General features: G+C 48.5%; 1 protein-coding gene and 2 long non-coding RNA genes across 3 annotated transcripts in view; 2 read left to right on the forward strand and 1 right to left on the reverse strand.

The window, feature by feature from the left end:
• LOC112585723 overlaps positions 1 to 10,821 on the reverse strand; it is a 45,940-nt gene extending 35,119 nt beyond the window's left edge. The window contains exon 1 of the long non-coding RNA XR_006641234.1: positions 10,576 to 10,821. This is a non-coding gene — a long non-coding RNA (uncharacterized LOC112585723). The remainder of the gene's footprint in view (positions 1 to 10,575) is intronic.
• LOC123334169 lies at positions 1,517 to 13,136 on the forward strand. Its single transcript, XR_006551995.2, has 2 exons — positions 1,517 to 1,802; positions 12,969 to 13,136. It is a non-coding gene; the product is annotated as an uncharacterized LOC123334169 (long non-coding RNA).
• Positions 13,137 to 20,511: 7,375 nt separating this feature from the next.
• On the forward strand, positions 20,512 to 21,316 carry LOC102409947 (40S ribosomal protein S6-like). The gene has a single exon (XM_045166192.1). It carries the CDS (start codon positions 20,533 to 20,535, stop codon positions 21,274 to 21,276), a length of 744 nt encoding a protein of 247 aa, XP_045022127.1. The 5' UTR covers positions 20,512 to 20,532; the 3' UTR covers positions 21,277 to 21,316.
• The last annotated feature ends 473 nt before the right edge of the window (positions 21,317 to 21,789 follow it).

The raw sequence follows: 21,789 nt of genomic DNA on the forward strand, positions 1-21,789 counted from the left end.
CTACTGACCCTGTGCCCTAAAACCATTGCTCCCCAACAAGAGAAGCCACTGCAGTGAGAATCCTGTGACTGCAACGAAGAGTAGCTCCTACTCACCGCAACTAGAGAAAGCCCACGTGCGCAGCAGTGAAGACCCAGAGCAGCCTAAATAAATAGACAAGTGGATGCTGACAAGGGAGGCTTGTCCCTGTAAACCCAGAGTGCAATCTGGAGGACACAGTCTGAGACCATGGGACTGGGGAGCACCCCCAAAGACATAGCTTAGCTGTCGGGACAAATTGTTAAACCTACGGACTTTGAATCTCAAATCAGCTACTTATGAGCTGTGTGACCTTAGGCAAACCAGTTAAACTTGCTGAGGCTCAGCTCTTTCATCTTCAAGGCTATGACTCATGTGGAATAAGGATTAGAAAGGTAATAATAACTTATGTAGTGTTTTCTATATGCTAGGCACTGTCCTGAACATTCAATCCATGCTAATTCCTTTAATCCTAGCATCAACCCCATAAGGTCGGTACTATGAGTATCCCCATTCTACAGAGGAAGAACTTGGCTCAGAGAGGTGACGTGACTTGCCCGAGGTCATAGAGCTAGCAAATTGCAGAGCTGGCATTCAAACTCAGGTGGTCTGGCTCCGGCAAGGCTGGAATGGCATTCAGCACAGACCTGTTTAGTAAATAAGAGCCTATGGGTCTGCAGTGGGTGGAGGAGTTGGCTTTTCCAGATTCATTCCAACCAACAGTCTATGCCCAAATGAACAGCTAAGGTAAGATTACTTCCGCCAAGAAGGCATGGGGCAGGAGGACGTGGGACAGGAAGGTGAAGGGAGGGATGTGGAGGCTGCAGTGCACCATCAGAGACACTTAGGGTTAACTTGTGTGCAGAGAATAAATCTGGGAGTGGAGCTGTGAGCCAGAACAGGGGGTGCGTGGGGTCGGGAACGCAGCAACACATCTGTGCATCTCCCTGTCATCTCGAATTTCATATTTACTTCTGTTGATGAGATTTCGTCATGCTCGATTACAATTCATAGACTCGTGTTTCCAGATTTTATGCATCAAAATGCTCTGATTTACAGAGTCACCCTAAGCCTGACACTGCCCGCCCCCCCGCCTCCCCCCGCGCAGGTGCCGTTTCTGAGCGTGGGCACTGAGGCTTGTCCTGGGTCACAGAGAAGCCTTGTTTCTGGGTAACATGGCCTCTGGTGAGCCTCAGGAGGAAGGCAGTAGAATTGGAGAGGACATCAAAGATCTGTGTCTGGGCCATGCCGGGGGAGAGAGGAGCAACAGAGCTGTGGGGGCAGCCACCTGGCAGCCATGTACTGACTCTATATCTTGCCTTTCCTTCCTGCCCCTCCTTCAAACCCCTCCCATTTGGTTCTGAGACTCTCTCTCTTGCTGGTTTCACTCAAGTAAGCACTGCTTCTAACCAATACAGTATGGCAAAGGTGACAGGGTGTCACTTCTGTGATTATATTTCATAAGATGGTTCTATTGCTTAGAAGCAAGTCACAGGTCCCACCCACACTCATAGGGAAGAGTTTATGCAAGGGCATGAATTCCAAGAGGGTGGGATCTGGGGGGCTACCCATTGAGCATCTGCCACACAGTCAACAAAGCAGCCTATAACACTGGTAACACCATCCCCATTACACAGGAAAGGCGACTGAGTTTTATCAACACTAAGGACATGGTCCAAGGTCACCCAAGTAGAAAGAGACAGGTCTAGGACTTGAACCCTGGTCTGTTTGCTTCTACAACCTGAGCTCTTTACCACAGGACAATGTCATGAAAGGAAAACCAGGTAAGGGCAACATTACCTTCCTGATAGATTGGGGCTTTCACATGGGACTGTGCAGAAACCCTCCTCTAGGACACTGGGCCCTGGGTCTATTTGGGAAGCAAAAGAGGCACTCAGGTCCTTGGTCATTAATCTGATCTTGACACCAAATTTCTTTGGAGGAGCCAAGGTTGCAAAGGGCTAGAAAAGCCCAGAGCACCAGGGTTGGAGCTATAGAGGATGCCAAGTCCTCTGCGTGGCAAGTCCCTGAAACCAGCAGGGACTTGTTTGGTGAGATGGGAGTATGTCACCCCATTCTCAGGCTGGTATCTTGACCATGGCCTCAAGAATGGGCTCCTGTTAATGGTGCTGACTGGGAGTTCTTCTTGCCAGCTCTTCCTAGAAACAAGATTAAGAGCCTGCCCCTTGGTTCCTGTGTCCCCGTCTGCATTTTGGGTCCTATAGCAGATCCCCTTTTCTCTCCTGTGCAGGTTTGAGCACACCTGGGAAGGAGGGTTGCCTTGGGGGAACTGAGGATAAGTCATCTCTTCTGGGCACCTGTTTTGCACTTTGACACACATTACCTTATTTAATCCTTTCAACATCCTTTCAAAGTAGGTATAATTTCCAGTCTGTGTGAAAGACAACCAAATCTCAGGATAAGTCACTTGCTTGGGGTCATGTAGCTGATGAGAATCAGGACTCACACACAGGTCTGTCTGGTTATCAAGCCTGTCCTCCTTCCAAGCTACCAGTCATCTCTTTGAGTTTCCTCTCATCTCTCTCTCGTGTCCTGTTCATCCAGGTTCAGAGCTGCTATTCTCTCTGACTTATTTAGGGCAGGGTTCAATGCTATTCTGATCTACAGAATCCCTGCCCCATACCCAACCAACACAGGGTTTGTACACCCCAGCCATGGTCCCTATCCTTTATCATTGGTCTCTGTCCCATGGTGCTAATCTGTAGGTCTCCAATTCCCAAAGCCCAACTAGAATATCTTCTTGACCCCTGGATATGGTACCGAAGTCTGGCCTCCAGCACCCTGCACAACTGGCCTTTGAAATTCCTGCTTACCCGCCTATTACTGACCACTCTCCGTGCTTGGGTTCTTGGCAGCTAAGCAGTCTCTTTCGGGACCCAAGCCTACAGTATCACTTGGCTACTAGACGTGTGACCCTCTGCCTAACTTTGCAGACGGTCACACGTTTAGTAACTCTGCACCAGGTCTTCCCTGGTGGCTCAGTGATTAAAAAAAAAAAAAAATCCGCCTGCAATGCAGGAGCCTCAGGAGACACAGGTTCGATCCTTGGATTGGGAAGATCCCCTGGAGGAGGAAATGACAGCCCACTCCAGTGTTCTTTCCTGGGAAATCCCATGGACAGAGGAGCCTGGCAGGCTATAGACCATAGGGTCGCACAGAGTTGGATACGACCGAAGCTACTGAGCACGCCTAACTTTAGCCAGTGGCACCATACCACATCTGCTCCCACTGCGGGCAGCTCACTTGGTTCAAATTGGCTCCCTCTTGACCATCACCCTCAGGCTGCATATCTTTCAATTCCCCCTCCTTTATCCCCTCAGCACCATTCTTATGAGTATTGCCCACACCCAGACTTCTAATTACTTTCTCAAAAGTCACTACCATCCTTTGTTACACTATCCATCACCACTATCAATCATAATTACCATCTCACCTCTCACAGCACCACCCTTACCACCACCACCTTAACCGTCACCACCAATAAAATTGCCACTCTCATCACAACCCCCCACACACACCATCAATGCCATCACCTCTCACTCCACCATGGCCATCACCACCTCCCTTTCCTCCTATCACCGCCCATGACAGCATAACCCTAACACCACCAGTCACCCCCTCATCGTCACCACTCTTCGGACTATATCCATCACCACCACCATCAACATCACCATTGTCAACCACGAAAGCCTGTATTTAGCACTGAATCAGGGCCCAGATATCTTAATTGGGAATGCAGTAGTTCCCAACTGAATTGAAGTTAGAAAGGCGGAGATCCCAATCTGCGACAAATCCTAATTTGTCACTGAACCAAGATTAGTTTGCCCACTCCTGTGCTGCCCTCACCACCATCCCGACCCTTTCCCACAGTCCCTCAAAGCCTTTCCTATGTCCTCAAGCTTAAAAAACGCCTGTCCCTTCTGATGCCGCAGCCAACTCTGTCCCTGTGCATTTCTGGGAGGCAGTTGCTCGAGCACCAACCCTCTCCCTCCCAACTTCTCCCCTGTCTGAGTTGGAGGCTATTTCTAATCCAGGTCCCCCTGATCCCAGCTTTTGCTACCACTTCCAGTCTTTCCTGGAGCCCAGGGAAAGCTGGGCCTCTGCCACCCCCACCCTGGGCAGCTGAGAGTCTGGCATTGATTACCAGCCCCATAATTACCCTGCAGGCACTGGCAGGGATTTCAAGCCTGATTGACTTCAAATGAGAAATCCATGGGGATTCAGGAAGGGTGGGGGACCTTGGTTCAGGAGAGAAGCAGGGAGGAACTCGCCCTCACCTGAAAGGGCCTTTGTGTCTAGAAGCACAGCTTTGAATAGGGAGCTCTACCTGCCTAGTTGATACCTGGAGGCCTCACCTGGAGGCCTCACCTGGAGGCTGTGAGCTCCAGCCAAGCAGGCCCCTTGCCCACAAACGTATCAACCCTCAGAGAAGACCTATCTTGAGGGAGCCTAGATAGGCTTGGCAGAGAAGGCAATGGCACCCCACTCCAGTACTCTTGCCTAGAAAATCCCATGGACGGAGGAGCCTGGTGGGCTGCAGTCCATGGGGTCACTAGGAGTTGGACATGACTGAGTGACCTCACTTTCACTCTTCACTTTCATGCATTGGAGAAGGAAATGGCAACTCACTCCAGTGTTCTTGCCTTGAGAATCCCAGGGACGGGGGAGCCTGATGGGCTGCCGTCTATGGGGTCGCACAGAGTCGGACACAACTGAAGCGACTTGGCAGCAGCAGCAGCAGATAGGCTTGGGGACGAGGAGGGATGCTGGAGACACATCTCCAGAGTAGACAAACTGAGGGCCTTTCCTTTCCCCTGGGGTGTGCAGAGAAAAGCTGGAGGGTTATGATGAAGATTTGGAGGGGTAAGTAGCAGTTCAGTAAGCTTCCCAGGTGCTCCAAGTGGTAAAGAATCTGCCTGCCAATGCAGGAAACTCAAGAGATGTGAGTTCAATCCCTAGGTCAGAAAGATCCCCTGGAAAAGAAAATGGCAACCCCACGCCAAGATTCCTGAGAAATCCCATGGACAGAGGAGCCTGGCAGGCCACAGTCCAAGGGTTGCAAAAGAGTCAGACACAGCTGAGCATACACATGCTGGATGCTAATGTCACCTGGGCGTTGAAATACACTGTCCCTGGGCCCAGGAGAGTCCAGAGGGGAAGACCACAGGGAAATGCCTTCTGAAAGGAGATGCATAAATATTGCATCCTCTGACCCCACACACATTTACAAGCCCGTGAGTTTACCCCGGGCACCAGTACACTCACACTTATGCTTGTGAACACACTCACCCATCTCTGACACGCATGCACTAGCAAGCCCAGAGGCAAAAATAAACACAAAAGGAAGGCGATCACCCTTGTGTCCAGTCACACACACACACGCACACACATCTTCCCGCATACTAACCCACACATACTAACACACTCCACACCATCACACTCTCACACATCCTCACACATATATACGCTCACACATCTTCAAGCACATTTTCACATACTCAGAAGCCAAATACCCAGAAAAAAGAGAAAGACATCGCCTCCACACTCGTATGCTCCTTGAGAAATTGCAGAGAGAGGTGAGGCACTTGTTCTTTCCTCTCTCTCCCCCCTCACAGAAGGGTTTTCATTTAAAAGTTGCCCGAGCCCAGGCTTTCAGATTACAGTCTAGACTATATAGGTTTCCTAAAGATAAGGCTGAGAAATTGATTTCAATTACCAAAGTGGAGAGGCAGCACTTCTCAGCCTTCTGAACGGAGCATTAACCCTGGAGATCCGGGAGCTGCAGGAGAAGAATCTGGCACGCCAGGCACACAGGGAGCCCGTGCACGTGCTCTTGGAGCTCACACATGCACACTCCCATGCAAAAATCTCACTGGCGCCAGCTTGGGCAGAGTCCAGACCTTTGTGTTAGGAGCCTGGGTTCCAGCTTTCATTCTGCCAATATTTTGCAGTGTTTGAAGACCTGCCTTTCTCCTCTCTAGGCTTCTCCTCATAGACCCCATTTCTGCTCCCAAGGGCTCATGAAGCCTGTGCTTGCTCCTGGCTGAGCTCCTGTCTGTTGAGACTGGCTCCCCAGGAGATCTAAGCAGGTACTCAGATGCCCTAGAACCCAGTCTCTTATCCACGCTGCCTCCCAGCCAGTGTGGACAGCCCCACGCACCAGAAGCTAATGGGCCTTGCATTAGTTAGAGTAAGCATCATTAGCTGCTACAACCAGCAGGCTCTGCAATCAATGGCTTGCAGGATTTTTTCTTAGGCATACAAAGCCCTATGCAGATATATTAGTTTTCTATTAATACCATAGCAAATTGCTAGAAAATTAGCCACCTATTAAAAACATCATTAATTATCTCATAACAGGTGACTTGTCCAAGCTGGCATTTGGCTAGATCTGCTATTTGAGGTAACACAAGGCCAAAATCGCGGTGTTGGCCAGCAAGGCTCTTATCAGAGGATTCTAGGGAGAGTTACTTCCAGGCTTACTGAGGTTGTTGGCAGTTTATAGGATTGAGGTCCCCATTTCCTTGCTTAGCTGTTGGTCTGGAGTCATTGTCAGTGTTTAGAAGCTGCCCACGTACCCTGGGTCATGATATCTTTCATCTTCAAAGCCAGCAATGGCACATCAAGTTCTTCTTACACGACAGATCTCTCTACCTTCCTCTTCTGCTGTTAAAAGCCCACATGATGACATTCAGTTCAGTTCAGTTCAGTCGCTCAGTCATGTCCAACTCTTTGCGACCCCATGAATTGCAGCACACCAGGCCTCCATGTCCATCACCAACTCCTAGAGTTGACTCAAACTCATGTCCATTGAGTCAGTGATGCCATCCAGCCATCTCATCCTCTGTCGTTCCCCTTCTCCTCCTGCCCCCAATCCATCCCAGCATCAGGATCTTTTCCAATGAGTCAACTCTTCGCATGAGGTGGCCAAAGTACTGGAGTTTCAGCTTTAGCATCAGTCCTTCCAAAGAACACTCAGGACTGATCTCCTTTAGAATGGACTGGTTGGATCTCCTTGCAGTCCAAGGGACTCTCAAGAGTCTTCTCCAACACCACAGTTCAAAAGCATCAATTCTTCGGCGCTCAGCTTTCTTCACAGTCCAACTCTCACATCCATACATGATCACTGGAAAAACCATAGCCTTGACTTTATTGGCAAAGTAATGTCTCTGCTTTTGAATATGCTCTCTAGGTTGGTCATAACTTTCCTTCCAAGGAGTAAGCATCTTTTAATTTCATGGCTGCAATCACCATCTGCAGTGATTTTGGAGCCCCAAAAAATAAAGTCTGACACTGCTTCCACTGTTTCCCCATCTACTTCCCATGAAGTGATGGGACCAGATGCCATGATCTTCGTTTTCTGAATGTTGAACTTTAAGCCAACTTTTTCACTCTCCTCTTTCACAAGAGGCTTTTTAGCTCCTCTTCACTTTCTGCCATAAGGGTGGTGTCATCTGCATATGTGAGGTTATTGATATTTCTCCCAGCAATCTTGATTCCAGCTTCTGCTTCTTCCAGCCCAGCGTTTCTCATGATGTACTCTGCATAGAAGTTAAATAAACAGGGTGACAATATACAGCCTTGACATATTCCTTTTCCTATTTGGAACCAGTCTGTTGTTCCATGTCCAGTTCTAACTGTTGATTCCTGACCTGCGTATAGGTTTCTTAAGAGGCAGGTCAGGTGGTCTGGTATTCCCATCTCTTTCAGAATTTTCCACAGTTTATTGTGATCCACACAGTCAAAGGCTTTGGCATAGTCAATAAAGCAGAAATAGATGTTTTTCTGGAACTCTCTTGCTTTTTCGATGATGACATTGGGTTTGCCTAAATAATCCAGGACCATCTTTCTATTTAAGGTCATCTGATTGGTAATCTTAATTGTGCCTGTGAAGTCTCTTTTGCCATGTGATGTAATATATCCATGGGCATACCATGGGGCAAAGGGCATGGGGCCAAAATTCTGCCTGCCTCAGTGGGTCAAGTAGATGTCCTAAGTGCTTCTCCTGCAGTGGCAAGTCAGGGGCCCAGGCTCCTGTGCCAGGCAGTGCTGTCAACCTCAGGTTGGGCCCCCCATTGTTGCCACAGTTAATGCGGGATGGTTACATGGGGGTGTCTTCAAGTACCATCCTGGAGGTAACGTATATCAATTCTGCCCTCATCTCATTGGCTAGAACCAGTCACATGGCACCAACTTAACTGCAAGGGAGCCTGGGAAACACACAGGAATACATGGCTATTTGGAGCACACAGTTGATCTCTATCTCAGGGCCCAAGTTCTAAAGACTCAAAAGGCAGAGGACAAAGAGAGAGAGAAGAGCCTGCCATGTTGGTTCTGTACAAAAAGAAGCAACAGGAAACTGTGTCTCAGAACCTTGGAATGGGGTTCTCCTTTCCAGAGTCTCCCAATGGGCTCTGCAAAAGTGCACCAGTCTGCCAATGGCTGAAGATCCCTGAGATGAAGGGAAGGGAGCCACCCCACATACTGTTATCCTCTCCTGAGTTCACAGGATGGAATATGAGAGACTTGCAAACGCAGAGCCACATCCAGGCCACAAGCCAGAGCTGTGAGGACCTCTCCCTACTGTGGAGTATCTGGGAGGTATCTGACAGTACCAACCCCCTGGGGAGCCCAGTGGGATCTTTTCAGAGTCAGCCCGGCCCTGCTATGGAGGACTGTTCTGTTGACCATGACCATTCCTCTTCCCTGTGCCTTCCCCAGGGTCCCGATGATCATGACCTCTTCTCTCTCTTCATTCTTCCTACCACCCTACCCCCAACTGAGGACTGATGACGAGGGGCCCCCATCTCACATAGCTGTGTAGACCAAATGGAACTGTCTTGGGCAAATGCTTCTGTAGTTCTAGGGTTGACATTCTTTAGTATATGGACAGGGAGGGACAGAATGCCCAGTCCTCCTTCATCCTGACATGACCTGGTTTTCTTGGGATGTGACTATCTCAAGGAGACAAGCATGAGGATTGCCATAGCTTCTGTTCACGACCCAGTTCACAAGCAATCTCTCCAACCCTGACCCAACCTGCTCAGCTAAATACAACCCACACAATTCTGCTGAAACAACAGAAACCTGAGTCAGGGGTCAGACCATTCAATGATCAGCAGTGGGCTGATTTTGAGGCAAACTGGGGCAAATGATTTAGATTAGAAACCAGAAACAAAATTGTATGTGTGTGTACAGTTGTGACCAATTTTTTGTGATCCCATGGACTGTAGCCCACAGGCTCCTCGGTCCATGGGATTTTCCAAGCAAGAATACTGGAATGAGTTGCCATTTCCTCCTCCAGGGGATCTTCCTAACTCAGGGATCGAACAACTTATCTCTTGTGTTGCCTGCATTGACAGGCAGATTCTTTACCAACTGCGCCACCTGGGAAGCCTGGAAACAAAATTAAGACATATAAAACCCATTTGGGGAAGAACTGGGAAAATGATTTGAGGCTGAAACCCCCAGCTTTAAGGTTCCTGGACAGCTGTGATGGTGGAATATGATGGAGAAGTCTAATCATGAGGAGAAGACACAGGTGGTGGTTATTTTGCAAATGAAAACTGAAATCACTCACAGAGGAGAGTTAGAGAAACAGGCGAGAGACTTGCAGACAGCTCTCAGGCCAGACAATGTTCTTTTTGCTGCCTAAATCAACTGAATATTTTAAAAATCATTTCCACTGCTGCAGAAGATGTTCCAAGGCAAATCAGGAGTCGTTGCTCTGGGAAGACTCTGTACAATCACAGCTAGACATGGGAATAGAAACCACAGGGAAAAAAGTGCAGAAATGATACACTCCGGGCAGGGGAAGCAAACGGAGTCTGTACTTAAAGGAACAGTCTTAACTTCCACATCTCCCACCCCCAAACCCTACTCCCTCCCCGACAAAAGTAAAGTCTGACCTAAGGATTTACATGCAAGTAGTTTATTTTGAGAAGTATCCCAGGGAATAGGGGTGAGGGCTGGAGAGGAGGATGAAAATCCAAGATAAGGGTGCTTTTTCAGACTAGCCACTGCTGTGGGCAACTGGGACTCTACCCTGCTGGGACCTTCTAAGATACACTTCAAAGAGTTATCCATCTGCAGATGGATGGAGAGAGTATGTAACCACCAGCCCTCAAGCCTCACTGGCCAAGGGTTGCACCATGAGTGGCTATGAACCCCTTCTGGTAGTATGCGGTAAATCGGCTCTGGATAGGGTGGGGGTCGGGGAGATGCCCTGATTTGCAGCATTCGGCAATTCCCATGGCATATATCCTCCCACCAAGGCTGATTTCAAGCTGCCAATGGCTAAACAGCTGGCTAGAAATTTCTGGTTATGTAACGATCAACTCTTGCAAACCAGTCCAAGGTACCGCTCACGGGTTTGCGCGTATGTTGGGTGCTGTGTCCCCACGGGAACTTCAGGGCCCTGGCAGTGAGTGAAAGATACGGGGTACACCCACACAAGGTGCAGTGGCTGGGGTAAAAGTTGAGCCGGAAGTTTGTAGGAAAGGCACAGGAGCAGTCCAGCACAAGATTATACTATACCTGACCTAGAGCAGACACAGGAGCAGCAAAGCCGCTACGAGCTTCTGAGGAAGTGGCCAGGCCATGTCAGATGCGAGTAACCTGAAAAAAAAAAAAAAAAGAGAAACCCAGTCCCTGGGGGTAAGAGGAGGGGAGGTAAGATAGTCATCAGAGTAGATACTACTCTGGTGAGGAGAGGCCGGTGGTTAGAGCCAGACCCATCCTGTGGCTCTACCTGTGGGTGACCAGCAGGGGGTGCTAGGTCCCTGCACACTCAGTCCAGTTCAATTCTGTCGCTCAGTCATGTCCAACTCTGCGACCCCATGGACTGCAGCACGCCAGGCTCCCTGTCCGTCGCCAACTCCCGGAGTTTACCCAAACTCATGTCCATTGAGTCGGTGATGCCATCCAACCATCTCATCCTCTGTCTCATCCTGCACACTCAAATGAACTTAAAAACTCAACATGGCTCATGCCCTAGGTGGGATCAGTTCTCTACTCTTTTATTACCTCAGGAACAGTCACTGAATTATCCAGTCATCTCCAGAAAGTTCGCTTTCAGTGAGGCACCAGCCTGGGTCGCACTGAACAGAGCACTGAGCCCGCCCATCACCGGGTGGTGAGGAAACAGCGCCCCCTGCAGGTAGAGTCAACTTTTCCCCAAGCAGCCGCTGTCAGTTCCCTCAATTTCCATCCCTGAACCCCTGTTAGCACCAGAAACACCAGACCTCCGCAGGCCTCCCAGAGCAAAGCAGAACAGGATGGGTGTCTTAATCCATTCTGCTGTGATCCAGCCTGTTATTACAGGCTGCTGTAATACAGGATAGTAGATCGGTGGCTTATAAAAACAGACGTTTATTTCTCACAGTCCTGGGCGCTGGCAAGTCCAAGATGAATGTGCCAGCAGGTTCAGTATCTGGTGACCACCCACTTCCTGGTCCATCGATGACTATCTTCTCACTGTGTCCTCACATCACCAAAGAGGCAAGGAATCTCTCCGGGGTGTCTTTTACAAGGGCACTAATGCAACTCACCTGGAGAAGGAAATGGCAACCCACTCCAGTATTCTTGCCTAGACAATCCTGTGGACAGAGGAGCCTGGTGGGCTGCTGTCCATAGGGTCGCACAGAGTCAGATATGACTGAAGCAACTTAGCATGCATGCATGCATTGGAGAAGGAAATGGCAGCCTACTCCAGTATTCTTGCCTGGAGAATCCCAGGGTCGGAGGAGCCTGGTGGGTTGCCGTCTATGGGGTCGCACAGAGTCAGACACGACTGAAGGGCCTTAGCAGCAGCAGAATGCAACTCACCAGGGCTCCATCCTCATGACCTATTCACCTCCCAAAGGCCCCAGCTCCAAACAGTGTACCTTGGGCGTTAGGTTTCAACATATGAATGAGGTGGGGCGGGTGGAGAGCTGTGGACACAGCTATTCAGTCTGCAGCAACTGCTCCTCCATCCAGGCCCAGGATCCTCTGAGAATGGCCTTTGCCTCATTTGTCCTCCCACTGTGGGTAGGGTCACACAACCTCGAAGGTGCCCCCTCCTGTCCCGGAACTGATTGTGAAAGACTGGAAGTGGAAGTGTGACAGGAGACGTACTGGGAAAAGCCAGAGGCAAGGGTCCCATCCAGGTCAGGAGGGCACAGACAGCATGAAAGTGGATGGTTTGACATTAATCGGGACAGAAGGTTCCAGGAGCACAGGGAACAAGACACATCCAAGTGTCAATAGCCAAGTTCATAAAGGACATGAGAAGCTCATGAGACAGCAGAGAAGAACCTCAGGGGGAAACTTCTGAATGGCCCAGAGAATTCTGGCAAATGGGTCTTCTAAGTGCACGGATGCTTTCATGTGTAGGCACTCACCTTCCCAATTGTTTCCTAGGGCTGTTTTCTAGGCACTTTCCGGGGCCCAAGAGAAGGGACAGTGTGGATAGTGAGGTCCAGCTCTACCTCCTGAAGCCTGTAAGCAGAGCTCCCTCTGAGAGCGCTGGTGATGGGGGTAGAGAGCCAGGAGTGTTCTCCTGACCTCAACGGATACACCTTAATGATAGAAATTCAGGCCCGGGGAGGAGGTTTTTCCGGCAGAGTCCTGGCCACTCACCACACTCCCCACTGCCCATGGCCAAGGCCATGCTGCTGGGGGCAGGGGGTTGGGGGAGGGGCGGGCAACAAACAAAGCTCCAGCTCAGGCCCAGCCTGCAGGGCCCCCTCTAGGGTCTTGCTCAGCTTCAACACGTCCTCCTCTGTCCCCTGAGCAGACCAGGTCTCGGTGGACTCTGCCCGCTGCCCTGGGAGGGAAGACAGGGAAGGCAAAGGGAGAGCTGGGAGCCAGGGAGGACGCAGTGTTCCCTTTCCGCTCCTCTGCGTCTTAATTAAGTGCTTTCATTTCCCTCCTTCCTCCCCACACAGGCCCGGCTGAGATAAGGCATTGATCCCCTCCCAGAGGAGGAAGAAGCCGGCAGGAGCCCTGCAGTTCTCTCTTCGTGGAACAAGATGGATGGTTTATTAGTGAGCCCTTAATTGTGTGGTTTGTAACTTGGGGAAGTTTAAAGAGAAAAGAAAAGAAGTCTGAACTAGGGGCTGCCTCGGGTCCATTTCTCCCCTCAAGGAGGGTTCTACCCAACATTCCTGTCCGAGAGCCCAGCCCAGATTAGCCCAGCCCAGCCCAGCCCCACCAAGGGCAGACTCAGGAATGTTCTCCACAGAAAGAACCAACAAGATTGCAAAGAGCCAGAATGATAGTCTGTGTTGCCCAATCTAGCCAAGGACAGGGCCCTGAGCTGAATGTAGAGACCAGCTCTGCCACTGGCTAGCTGAATGACTTTGATCAATCTTCCCACACTGGCCCTCAGTTTCTCTTTTCATCAAATGAGAGGGTTGGCCTGCATCCATGGTGTTTGACTATATGGGAGGACTATGTAGCAGAAAGTGGTGAGAGAGGAAGCCAGAGCCTCAGCCTCTTCTTCAAGGCCCACTGACACCTTCTTTGTGTATTGGAATTTCATGTAAGCTCTGTGACATTGAGCATGTTAGTAACCTCCTTGTCTCAATAGCATCAGCTGTAAAATGGGCAGAGTAATAGAATAACAGGATTGTCAGCCCTAACATAGTTCCCAGCACATAGTAAGAATTCCATCATTATGACTTTTTTTTCTAAATGATTTGATTCAATCTCACAACAGCCCTGTGTCAGGTTCTTGTCCCTATTTTAGAGGTGAAGAGACCTGGCCTAGGCCAGTTGTCTTCACAACAGACACACAACTGCCCCCAACAGCCCAAGGTGAGACCCCTGGATCCTCCCCTTATGGAGCTCAGAACGGAGGGGTGGTGGTCTCTCACAGACTGGCTTCCACCACTCACCAAGATGAAACACTGATCACGTTATTGTTCAGTCGCTAAGTTGTGTCCAGCTCTTTGCAACCCCATGGACTGCAGCACGCCAGGCTTCCCTGCCCTTCACTATCTCCCAGAGTTTGCTCAAACTCATGTCCATTGAGTCGGTGGTGCCATCCAACCATCTCATCCTCTGTCACCTCCTTCTCCTGCCCTCAATCTTTCCCAGCATCAGGGTCTTTTTCAGCTAGAAAAAAGACACTTTCCAAAAGTAGATTTCAACTCACTGGGAAGCTAGGTCTATCCTTGACCTTTTCTTGTGCAGCAGGAGGGCAGGTGCCCTTGTCCAGTTTTAGTTAATGCCCATACCAGAAGGGGCCAAGCAGCATCTCAAATCTCTGTTTCAGTTTCAAAGAACTAGAATCCAAAGCTCCAAACTGCCTTCCCCCAAATGCAAATGTCAAAAATCAAGACAACAGAAGTTTACTGCAGAAGTTTTCAAGCAAGGCGCCATAGAACCCTAGGGTTCCTTAAAAGGAGTTTTAAGAGTCAACCTGGGTGTGGGAGGTTGCTAAACTGGGCTTCCACTCCCCCCACCCCCACCCCACCCCACCCCACTGCCCACTCTTCAACAAAAACAGAGTTCCTTGTTATCTATTTTACCTTTGGGGTTTCCATATGATTTCAGTTTCTAAAAGATTCTGGGGGTGGGGGTGGGGTTAAAGTTTAAAAAAATCCCCAGTTAGTGGAAAAAGCATGGAACAAAGAGCCAGAAAGCCTAGCTCTAGCTCCAGCTTCGTTCTATGAACTTGAGCACATCCCTTCCTCTACGTATACAGAGGATTGCACCAGGAGGTTTGTCTCCACGGGGCAATTTCAGCTGTGGCTCTCAAGTCCAGCTTGACTCCCTGGGCTGCTCTGAAGGGTGGGAGTGAGATCAGGGGGAGGGGAGCCACATCCCCCACGATCTTCACTGCATGACTCCCTGAAGCCACCAGACAACTAATAAAGACGGGTTGTTTTCATCCTCATATGACTCTGGAAATATTGATACTGGCTTGCCAAATAGAAAAAAAACAATTCTTCCCTCCTTATGGTGGGAGGAGAACAAGGAAAGTAAGCCTGCTCATTAGCGAGGCTGCCGAGATGTCTCCCCACCCCCCACCCCACCACGCTTCTGATCTTCAGGATGACTTGGAGACTTGGACTAAAACACAGATGAGAGCTTTGCGTCTGTTTGCATTTAATTTGAGGCTGAAGTTCACAGCTCTTGATGATGGAGAGCTGCATTCCAATATCCAGGACCAGGACAAGGGTAGTGTAGGAGTGATTATGCCTGTGAGGGGTAATAATTATAAGTCAAGGGCCTCTCAGTAATATCTGGGTCCCTTCAGTGTTTCCCCGGTGATTAAAGCAGCACAAGTAAGTCAGGGCAGAGCAGCTGATTGAAAGGGGCGTGGAGGGAGGGCTGGGGACTGGCACTTCATAGGCCTCCAGGGAAAGCTACCTCCATCATAATAGAAACAAGGCCACCCTTTATCAACCGCCTCAGTTCAGTTCAGTTCAGTTCAGTTGCTCAATCGTGTCCGAATCTGCGACCCCATGAATTGCAGCACGCCAGGCCTCCCTGTCCATCACCAGCTCCAGGAGTTCACCCAAACTTACGTCCATTGAGTCGGTGATGCCATCCAGCCATCTCATCCTCTGTCGTCCCCTTCTCCTCCTGCCCCCAATCCCTCCCAGCATCAGAGTCTTTTCCAATGAGGCAACTCTTCGCATGAGGTGGCCAAAGTATTGGAGTTTCAGATTTAGCATCAGTCCTTCCAAAGAACACCCAGGACTGATCTTTAGAATGGCCAACACCACAGTTCAAAAGCATCAATTCTTTGGCGCTCAGCTTTCTTCACAGTCCAACTCTCACATCCATACATGATCACTGGAAAAACCATAGCCTTGACTAGACGACCTTTGTTGGCAAAGTATTGTCTCTGCTTTTCAATATGCTATCTAGGTTGGTCATAACTTTCCTTCCAAGGAGTAAGCGTCTTTTAATTTCATAGCTGCAATCATCATCTGCAGTGATTTTGGAGCTCAAAAAAATAAAGTCTGACACTGTTTCCACTGTTTCCCCATCTATTACCCATGAAGTGATGGGACTGGATGCCATGATCTTCGTTTTCTGAATGTTGAGCTTTAAGCCAACTTTTTCACTCTCCACTTTCACTCTCATCAAGAGGCTTTTGAGTTCCTCTTCATTTTCTGCCATAAGGGTGGTATCATCTGCATATCTGAGGTTATTGATATTTCTCCCAGCAATCTTGATTCCAGCTTCTGCTTCTTCCAGGCCAGCATTTCTCATGACGTACTCTGCACAGAAGTTAAATAAGCAGGCTGACAATATACAGCCTTGACGTACTCCTTTTCCTATTTGGAACCAGTCTGTTGTTCCATGTCCAGTTCTAACTGTTGCTTCCTGACCTGCATATAGGTTTCTCAAGAGGCAGGTCAGGTGGTCTGGTATTCCCATCTCTTTCAGAATTTTCCACAGTTTATTGTGAACCACACAGTCAAAGGCTTTGGCATAGTCAATAAAGCAGAAATAGATGTTTTTCTGGAACTCTCTTGCTTTTTCCACGATCCAGTGGATGTTGGCAATTTGATCTCTGGTTCTTCTGCCTTTTCTAAAACCAGCTTGAACATCTGCAAGTTCACAGTTCACATATTGCTGAAGCCTGGCTTGGAGAATTTTGAGCATTACTTTACTAGCATGTGAGATGAGTGCAATTGTGCAGTAGTTTGAGCATTCTTTGGCATTGCCTTTCTTTGGGATTGGAATGAAAACTGACCTTTTCCAGTCCTGTGGCCACTGCTGAGTTTTCCAAATTTGCTGGCATGTTGAGTGCAGCACTTTCACAGCATCATCTTTTAGGATTTGAAATAGCTCAACTGGAATTCCATCACCTCCACTAGTTTTGTTCATAGTAATGCTTTCTAAGGCCCACTTGACTTCACATTCCAGGATGTCTCACTCTAGGTGAGTGATCACACCCATCATGATTATCTCGGTCATGAAGATATTTTTTGTACAGTTCTTCTGTGTCTTCTTGCCACCTCTTCTTAATATCTTCTGCTTCTGTTAGGTCCATACCATTTCTGTCCTTTATAGAGGCCATCTTTGCATGAAATGTTCCCTTGGTATCTCTAATTTTCTTGAAGAGATCTCTAGTCTTTCCCATTCTGTTGTTTTCCTCTATTTCTTTGTATTGATTGCTGAAGAAGGCTTTCTTATCTCTCCTTGCTATTCTTTGGAACACTGCATTCAGATGCTTATATCTTTCCTTTTCTCCTTTGCTTTTCGCTTCTCTTCTTTTCACAGCTATTTGTAAGGCCTCCCCAGACAGCCATTTTGCTTTTTTGCATTTCTTTTCCATGGGGATAGTCTTGATCCCTGTCTCCTGTACAATGTCACGAACCTCCGTCCATAGTTCATCAGGCACTCTATCTATCAGATCTAGGCCCTTAAATCTATTTCTCACTTCCACTGTATAATCATAAGGGATTTGATTTAGGTCATACCTGAATGGTCTAGTGGTTTTCCCTACTTTCTTCAATTTAAGTCTGAATTTGGCAATAAGGAGTTCATGGTCTGAGCCACAGTCAGCTCCTGGTCTTGTTTTTGTTGACTGCATAGAGCTTCTCCATCTTTGGCTGCAAAGAATATAATCAATCTGATTTCGGTATTGACCATCTGGTTATGTCCATGTGTAGAGTCTTCTCTTGTGCTGTTGGAAGAGGGTGTTTGTTATGACCAGTGCATTTTCTTGGCAAAACTCTATTAGACTTTGCCCTGCTTCATTCCGTATTTCAAGGCCAAATTTGCCTGTTACTCCAGGTGTTTCTTGACTTCCTACTTTTGCATTCCAGTCCCCTATAATGAAAAGGACATCTTTTCTGGGTGTTAGTTCTAAAAGGTCTTGTAGGTCTTCATAGAACCGTTCAACTTCAGCTTCTTCAGTGTTACTGGTTAGGGCATAGACTTGGATTACTGTGATATTGAATGGTTTGCCTTGGAAACAAACAGAGATCATTCTGTCGTTTTTGAGACTGCATCCGAGTACTGCATTTCGGACTCTTTTGTTGACCATGATGGCTACTCCATTTCTTCTAAGGGATTCCTTCCCACAGTAGTAGATATAATGGTCATCTGAGTTAAATTCACCCATTCCAGTCCATTTTAGTTCGCTGATTACTAGAATGTCAACGTTCACTCTTGCCATCTCCTGTTTGGCTACTTCCAATTTGCCTTGATTCATGGACCTGACATTCCAGGTTCCTATGCAATATTGCTCTTTACAGCATTGGACCTTGCTTCTATCACCAGTCACATCCACAACTGGGTATTGTTTTTGCTTTGGCTCCATCCCTTCATTTCTTCTGGAGTTATTTCTCCACTGATCTTCAGTAGCATATTGGGCACCTACTGACCTGGGGAGTTCCTCTTTCAGTATCCTATCATTTTGCCTTTTCATACTGTTCATGGGGTTCTCAAGGCAAGAATACTGAAGTGGTTTGCCATTCCCTTCTCCAGTGGACCACATTCTGTCAGACCTCTCCACCATGACCCCCCGCCCCCATCTTGGGTGGCCCCACACGGCATGTCTTAGTTTCATTGAGTCAGACAAGGCTGTGGTCCTAGTGTGATTAGATTGACTAGTTTTCTGTGATTATGGTTTGTGGATCTACCCTCTGATGCCTCTCGCAACACCTACCGTCTTACTTGGGTTTCTCTTACCTTGGACGTGGGGTATCTCTTCATGGCTGCTCCAGCAAAGCACAGCTGCTGCTCCTTACCTTGGACGAGGGTATCTCCTCACTGCCACCCCTCCTGATCTTGAACATGGAGTAGCTCCTCTTGGCCCTCCTGCGCCCGCCCAGCCTCCGCTCCTTGGACGCCTACCAATGCTACCATATGCTAAACCCTGAGCTCAGAGCATCAAAGACTTTATCTCAATAAAACCCCACAACAGCCCTGAAGCAAATGGGGACAGCGAAAGCTCCATTTTACAGCTGTGCAAACTGAGGCTCAGAGAAGGTTAGTAATTAGCTCAAAGTCACAAAACTTGAAACCCATTCTAACCAAATCTCACTCCAGGTTCCACACCCTTGCTCTTAACCATTCCCCATTGCCTCCCAAGTTTCAGAGTTCACAGATAATAATAATAATTTGTTGTTTCAGTTCAGTTGCTCTGTCCTGTCCGACTATTTGTGACACCATCATGGACTGCAGCATGCCAGGCCTCCCTGTCCATTACCAACTCCCAGAGCTTGCTCAAACTCATATCTGTTGAGTCAGTGATGCCATCCAACCATCTCATGCTCTGTCATCCCCTTCTGCTCTTAAATGTTTTCAGTTATCTCATTTTATTCTACAATATATGGGGTAAGGACTACTGTCCCCACTTTGCAGATGACAAAACTGAAGCATGAAGAAGTTAAATCAGCTACACAAGGCCACACACCTACTTAAGAATGGAGCTAAGATTCAATATTCTAGAGTTTCTCCAGATTGACTATTTCCCATCAGTCTGATGGCTGCTGAAAGGGGAAGGGCTGAAATGGAGCCTTGGGCAGCTGGATCCAGCTAGCACTGCCCACCCTCTTGCTGATTTTCTTAGTGATGGGCCAGAAGCCGAACTGTCCTCTGACAGGTGCAATGGGGAATTTTAAAAGTTTTCACAGAAGTACCAAGATACAACAGACACTGCTTGCCAAGTGAGGGGCCAGACCAATACTCAGTCCATCCTGGTCAGGAGAGGGCAGGTGGAGGGGGAGGGGTCCTAACTCCCATCTGGGAAATCTAACCAGTGAAAGACTACAGTGGAGGGCTTCCCTGGTGGTCTAGTGGTTAAGAATCCACCTGCTAATGCAGGAGACACAGGTTTGATCCCTGATCCAGGAAGATCCCACATGCCAAGGGGCCACTAAGCCCATGTGCCCCGACTATCGAACCTGTGCTCTAGAGCTCATGGGCCACTACTAAAGACCATGTGCCTAGAGCCTGGGCTCCGTGACAAAAGAAGCCATCACAATGAGAAGCCCGTGCAATGCAACGAAGAGTAACCCCACTCACCTCAACTAGAGAAAGCCTAGTTGAAAAACAAAGACCCAGCACAGCCAAAAATAAATCCTAAAAAAGACTACAGTGGAGAGGAAGCTGCTGCCCTGGGAGTGGCTTTCACATCCAGAGCAGAGGGGGCCAAAGGCTATGCAAGGGTCTGCTGTAGACCTAGGGAAGGGGAAGGACCCAGGGCTACATTAAAGACCGCCAGGTGGGAAGAGACCCGTAGAGCCCCAGGAGCTGAGAGAAAGCAGAGGAGATGGTCACCAGCCAGTCTCCCACAGAGCGAAGCTTTATTCAGACCAGAGAAATGAAGGCATTTCACTGCTCCTCCTTCTCTTCCTCCATCCTTTCCCCAACCCTGGGGGCAGGGCGGGTGGAGTTGGGGGTTGTCAGTTACAGCAGCCTACTACCTGTCAGTTGCCCTGGTTTGGGGAGGAAAAAGGTTGGACTTTGAATCAAAGTTGAAATGGATATTGGGCTCTTTTTCGTGGCGCCTCGGAGGCTGTCGGCGGCTTCAGAATGAAGCTGAACATCTCTTTCCCGGCCACTGGCTGCCAGAAGCTCATTGAAGTGGACGATGAACGAAAACTTCGTACCTTCTACGAGAAGCATATGGCCACAGAAGTTGCTGCTGACGCTCTGGGTGAAGAATGGAAAGGTTATGTGGTCCAAATCAGTGGCGGGAACGATAAGCAGGGTTTCCCCATGAAGCAGGGTGTCTTGACCCATGGCAGAGTTCGCCTGCTACTGAGTAAGGGGCATTCCTGTTACAGACCAAGGAGGACTGGAGAGAGAAAGTGCAAATCTGTACGGGGTTGCATTGTGGATGCCAATCTGAGTGTTCTCAATTTGGTCATTGTGAAAAAAGGGGAAAAGGATATTCCTGGACTCACTGATACTACAGTGCCTCGTTGCCTGGGTCCCAAAAGAGCCAGCAGAATCCGCAAACTTTTCAATCTCTCTAAAGAAGATGATGTCCGCCAATATGTTGTGCGAAAGCCCCTAAACAAAGACGGTAAGAAACCTAGGACTAAAGCACCCAAGATTCAGCGTCTCGTGACTCCACGAGTTCTGCAGCACAAATGCCGGCATATTGCTCTGAAGAAACAGCGTACTAAGAAGAATAAAGAAGAGGCTGCAGAATATGCTAAACTTTTGGCCAAGAGAATGAAGGAGGCCAAAGAAAAACGGCAGGAACAGATTGCCAAGAGATGGAGGCTGTCTTCTCTGAGAGCCTCTACTTCTGAGTCCAGTCAAAAATGAGATGTTCTAAGAGTAACAAATAAATAAGATCAGACATCAACTCTCAAAAAAAAAAAAAAAAAAAGAAATGGATGTTGGTATCTGGGACTATACATTCCAATTTTAGAACTGAAATCTGTTTTATGCCTGAAAGTGACTTTTTAAAGTGGACTTATTACTTAAAAGTGAGCCAATAGGCCATGGGGGTAGAATTTATAAGGACGATGGGAGACACAAAGTTGCACTTGCCATTGGCCATTTTTCAATGTCTCCATCATACCTGCCAAATGCAGGCTTCTGTGGGATGAGGCAGCCAAAAGCACAGAGAGATTCTGAAGTCCAGCTCAGAGCAAAAATAAAACTAGGACTCATCCCTTAATGGAACCATGCAGATTAGTCACACTGTCTCACCCAGAACAGGTGTGTCAGGAGAAATAACAATGGAACCTTTGAATCAGATCCGTGTTAATAGCAACACTGTTCAGGGGCCCAGGGAGGCTGCACATCCACGGCCCTTGCCTGGTTCTTTGTTTG

The sequence above is a fragment of the Bubalus bubalis genome, chromosome 6 (genome assembly GCF_019923935.1).
Source record: "Bubalus bubalis isolate 160015118507 breed Murrah chromosome 6, NDDB_SH_1, whole genome shotgun sequence".
NCBI lineage: Eukaryota > Metazoa > Chordata > Mammalia > Artiodactyla > Bovidae > Bubalus > Bubalus bubalis.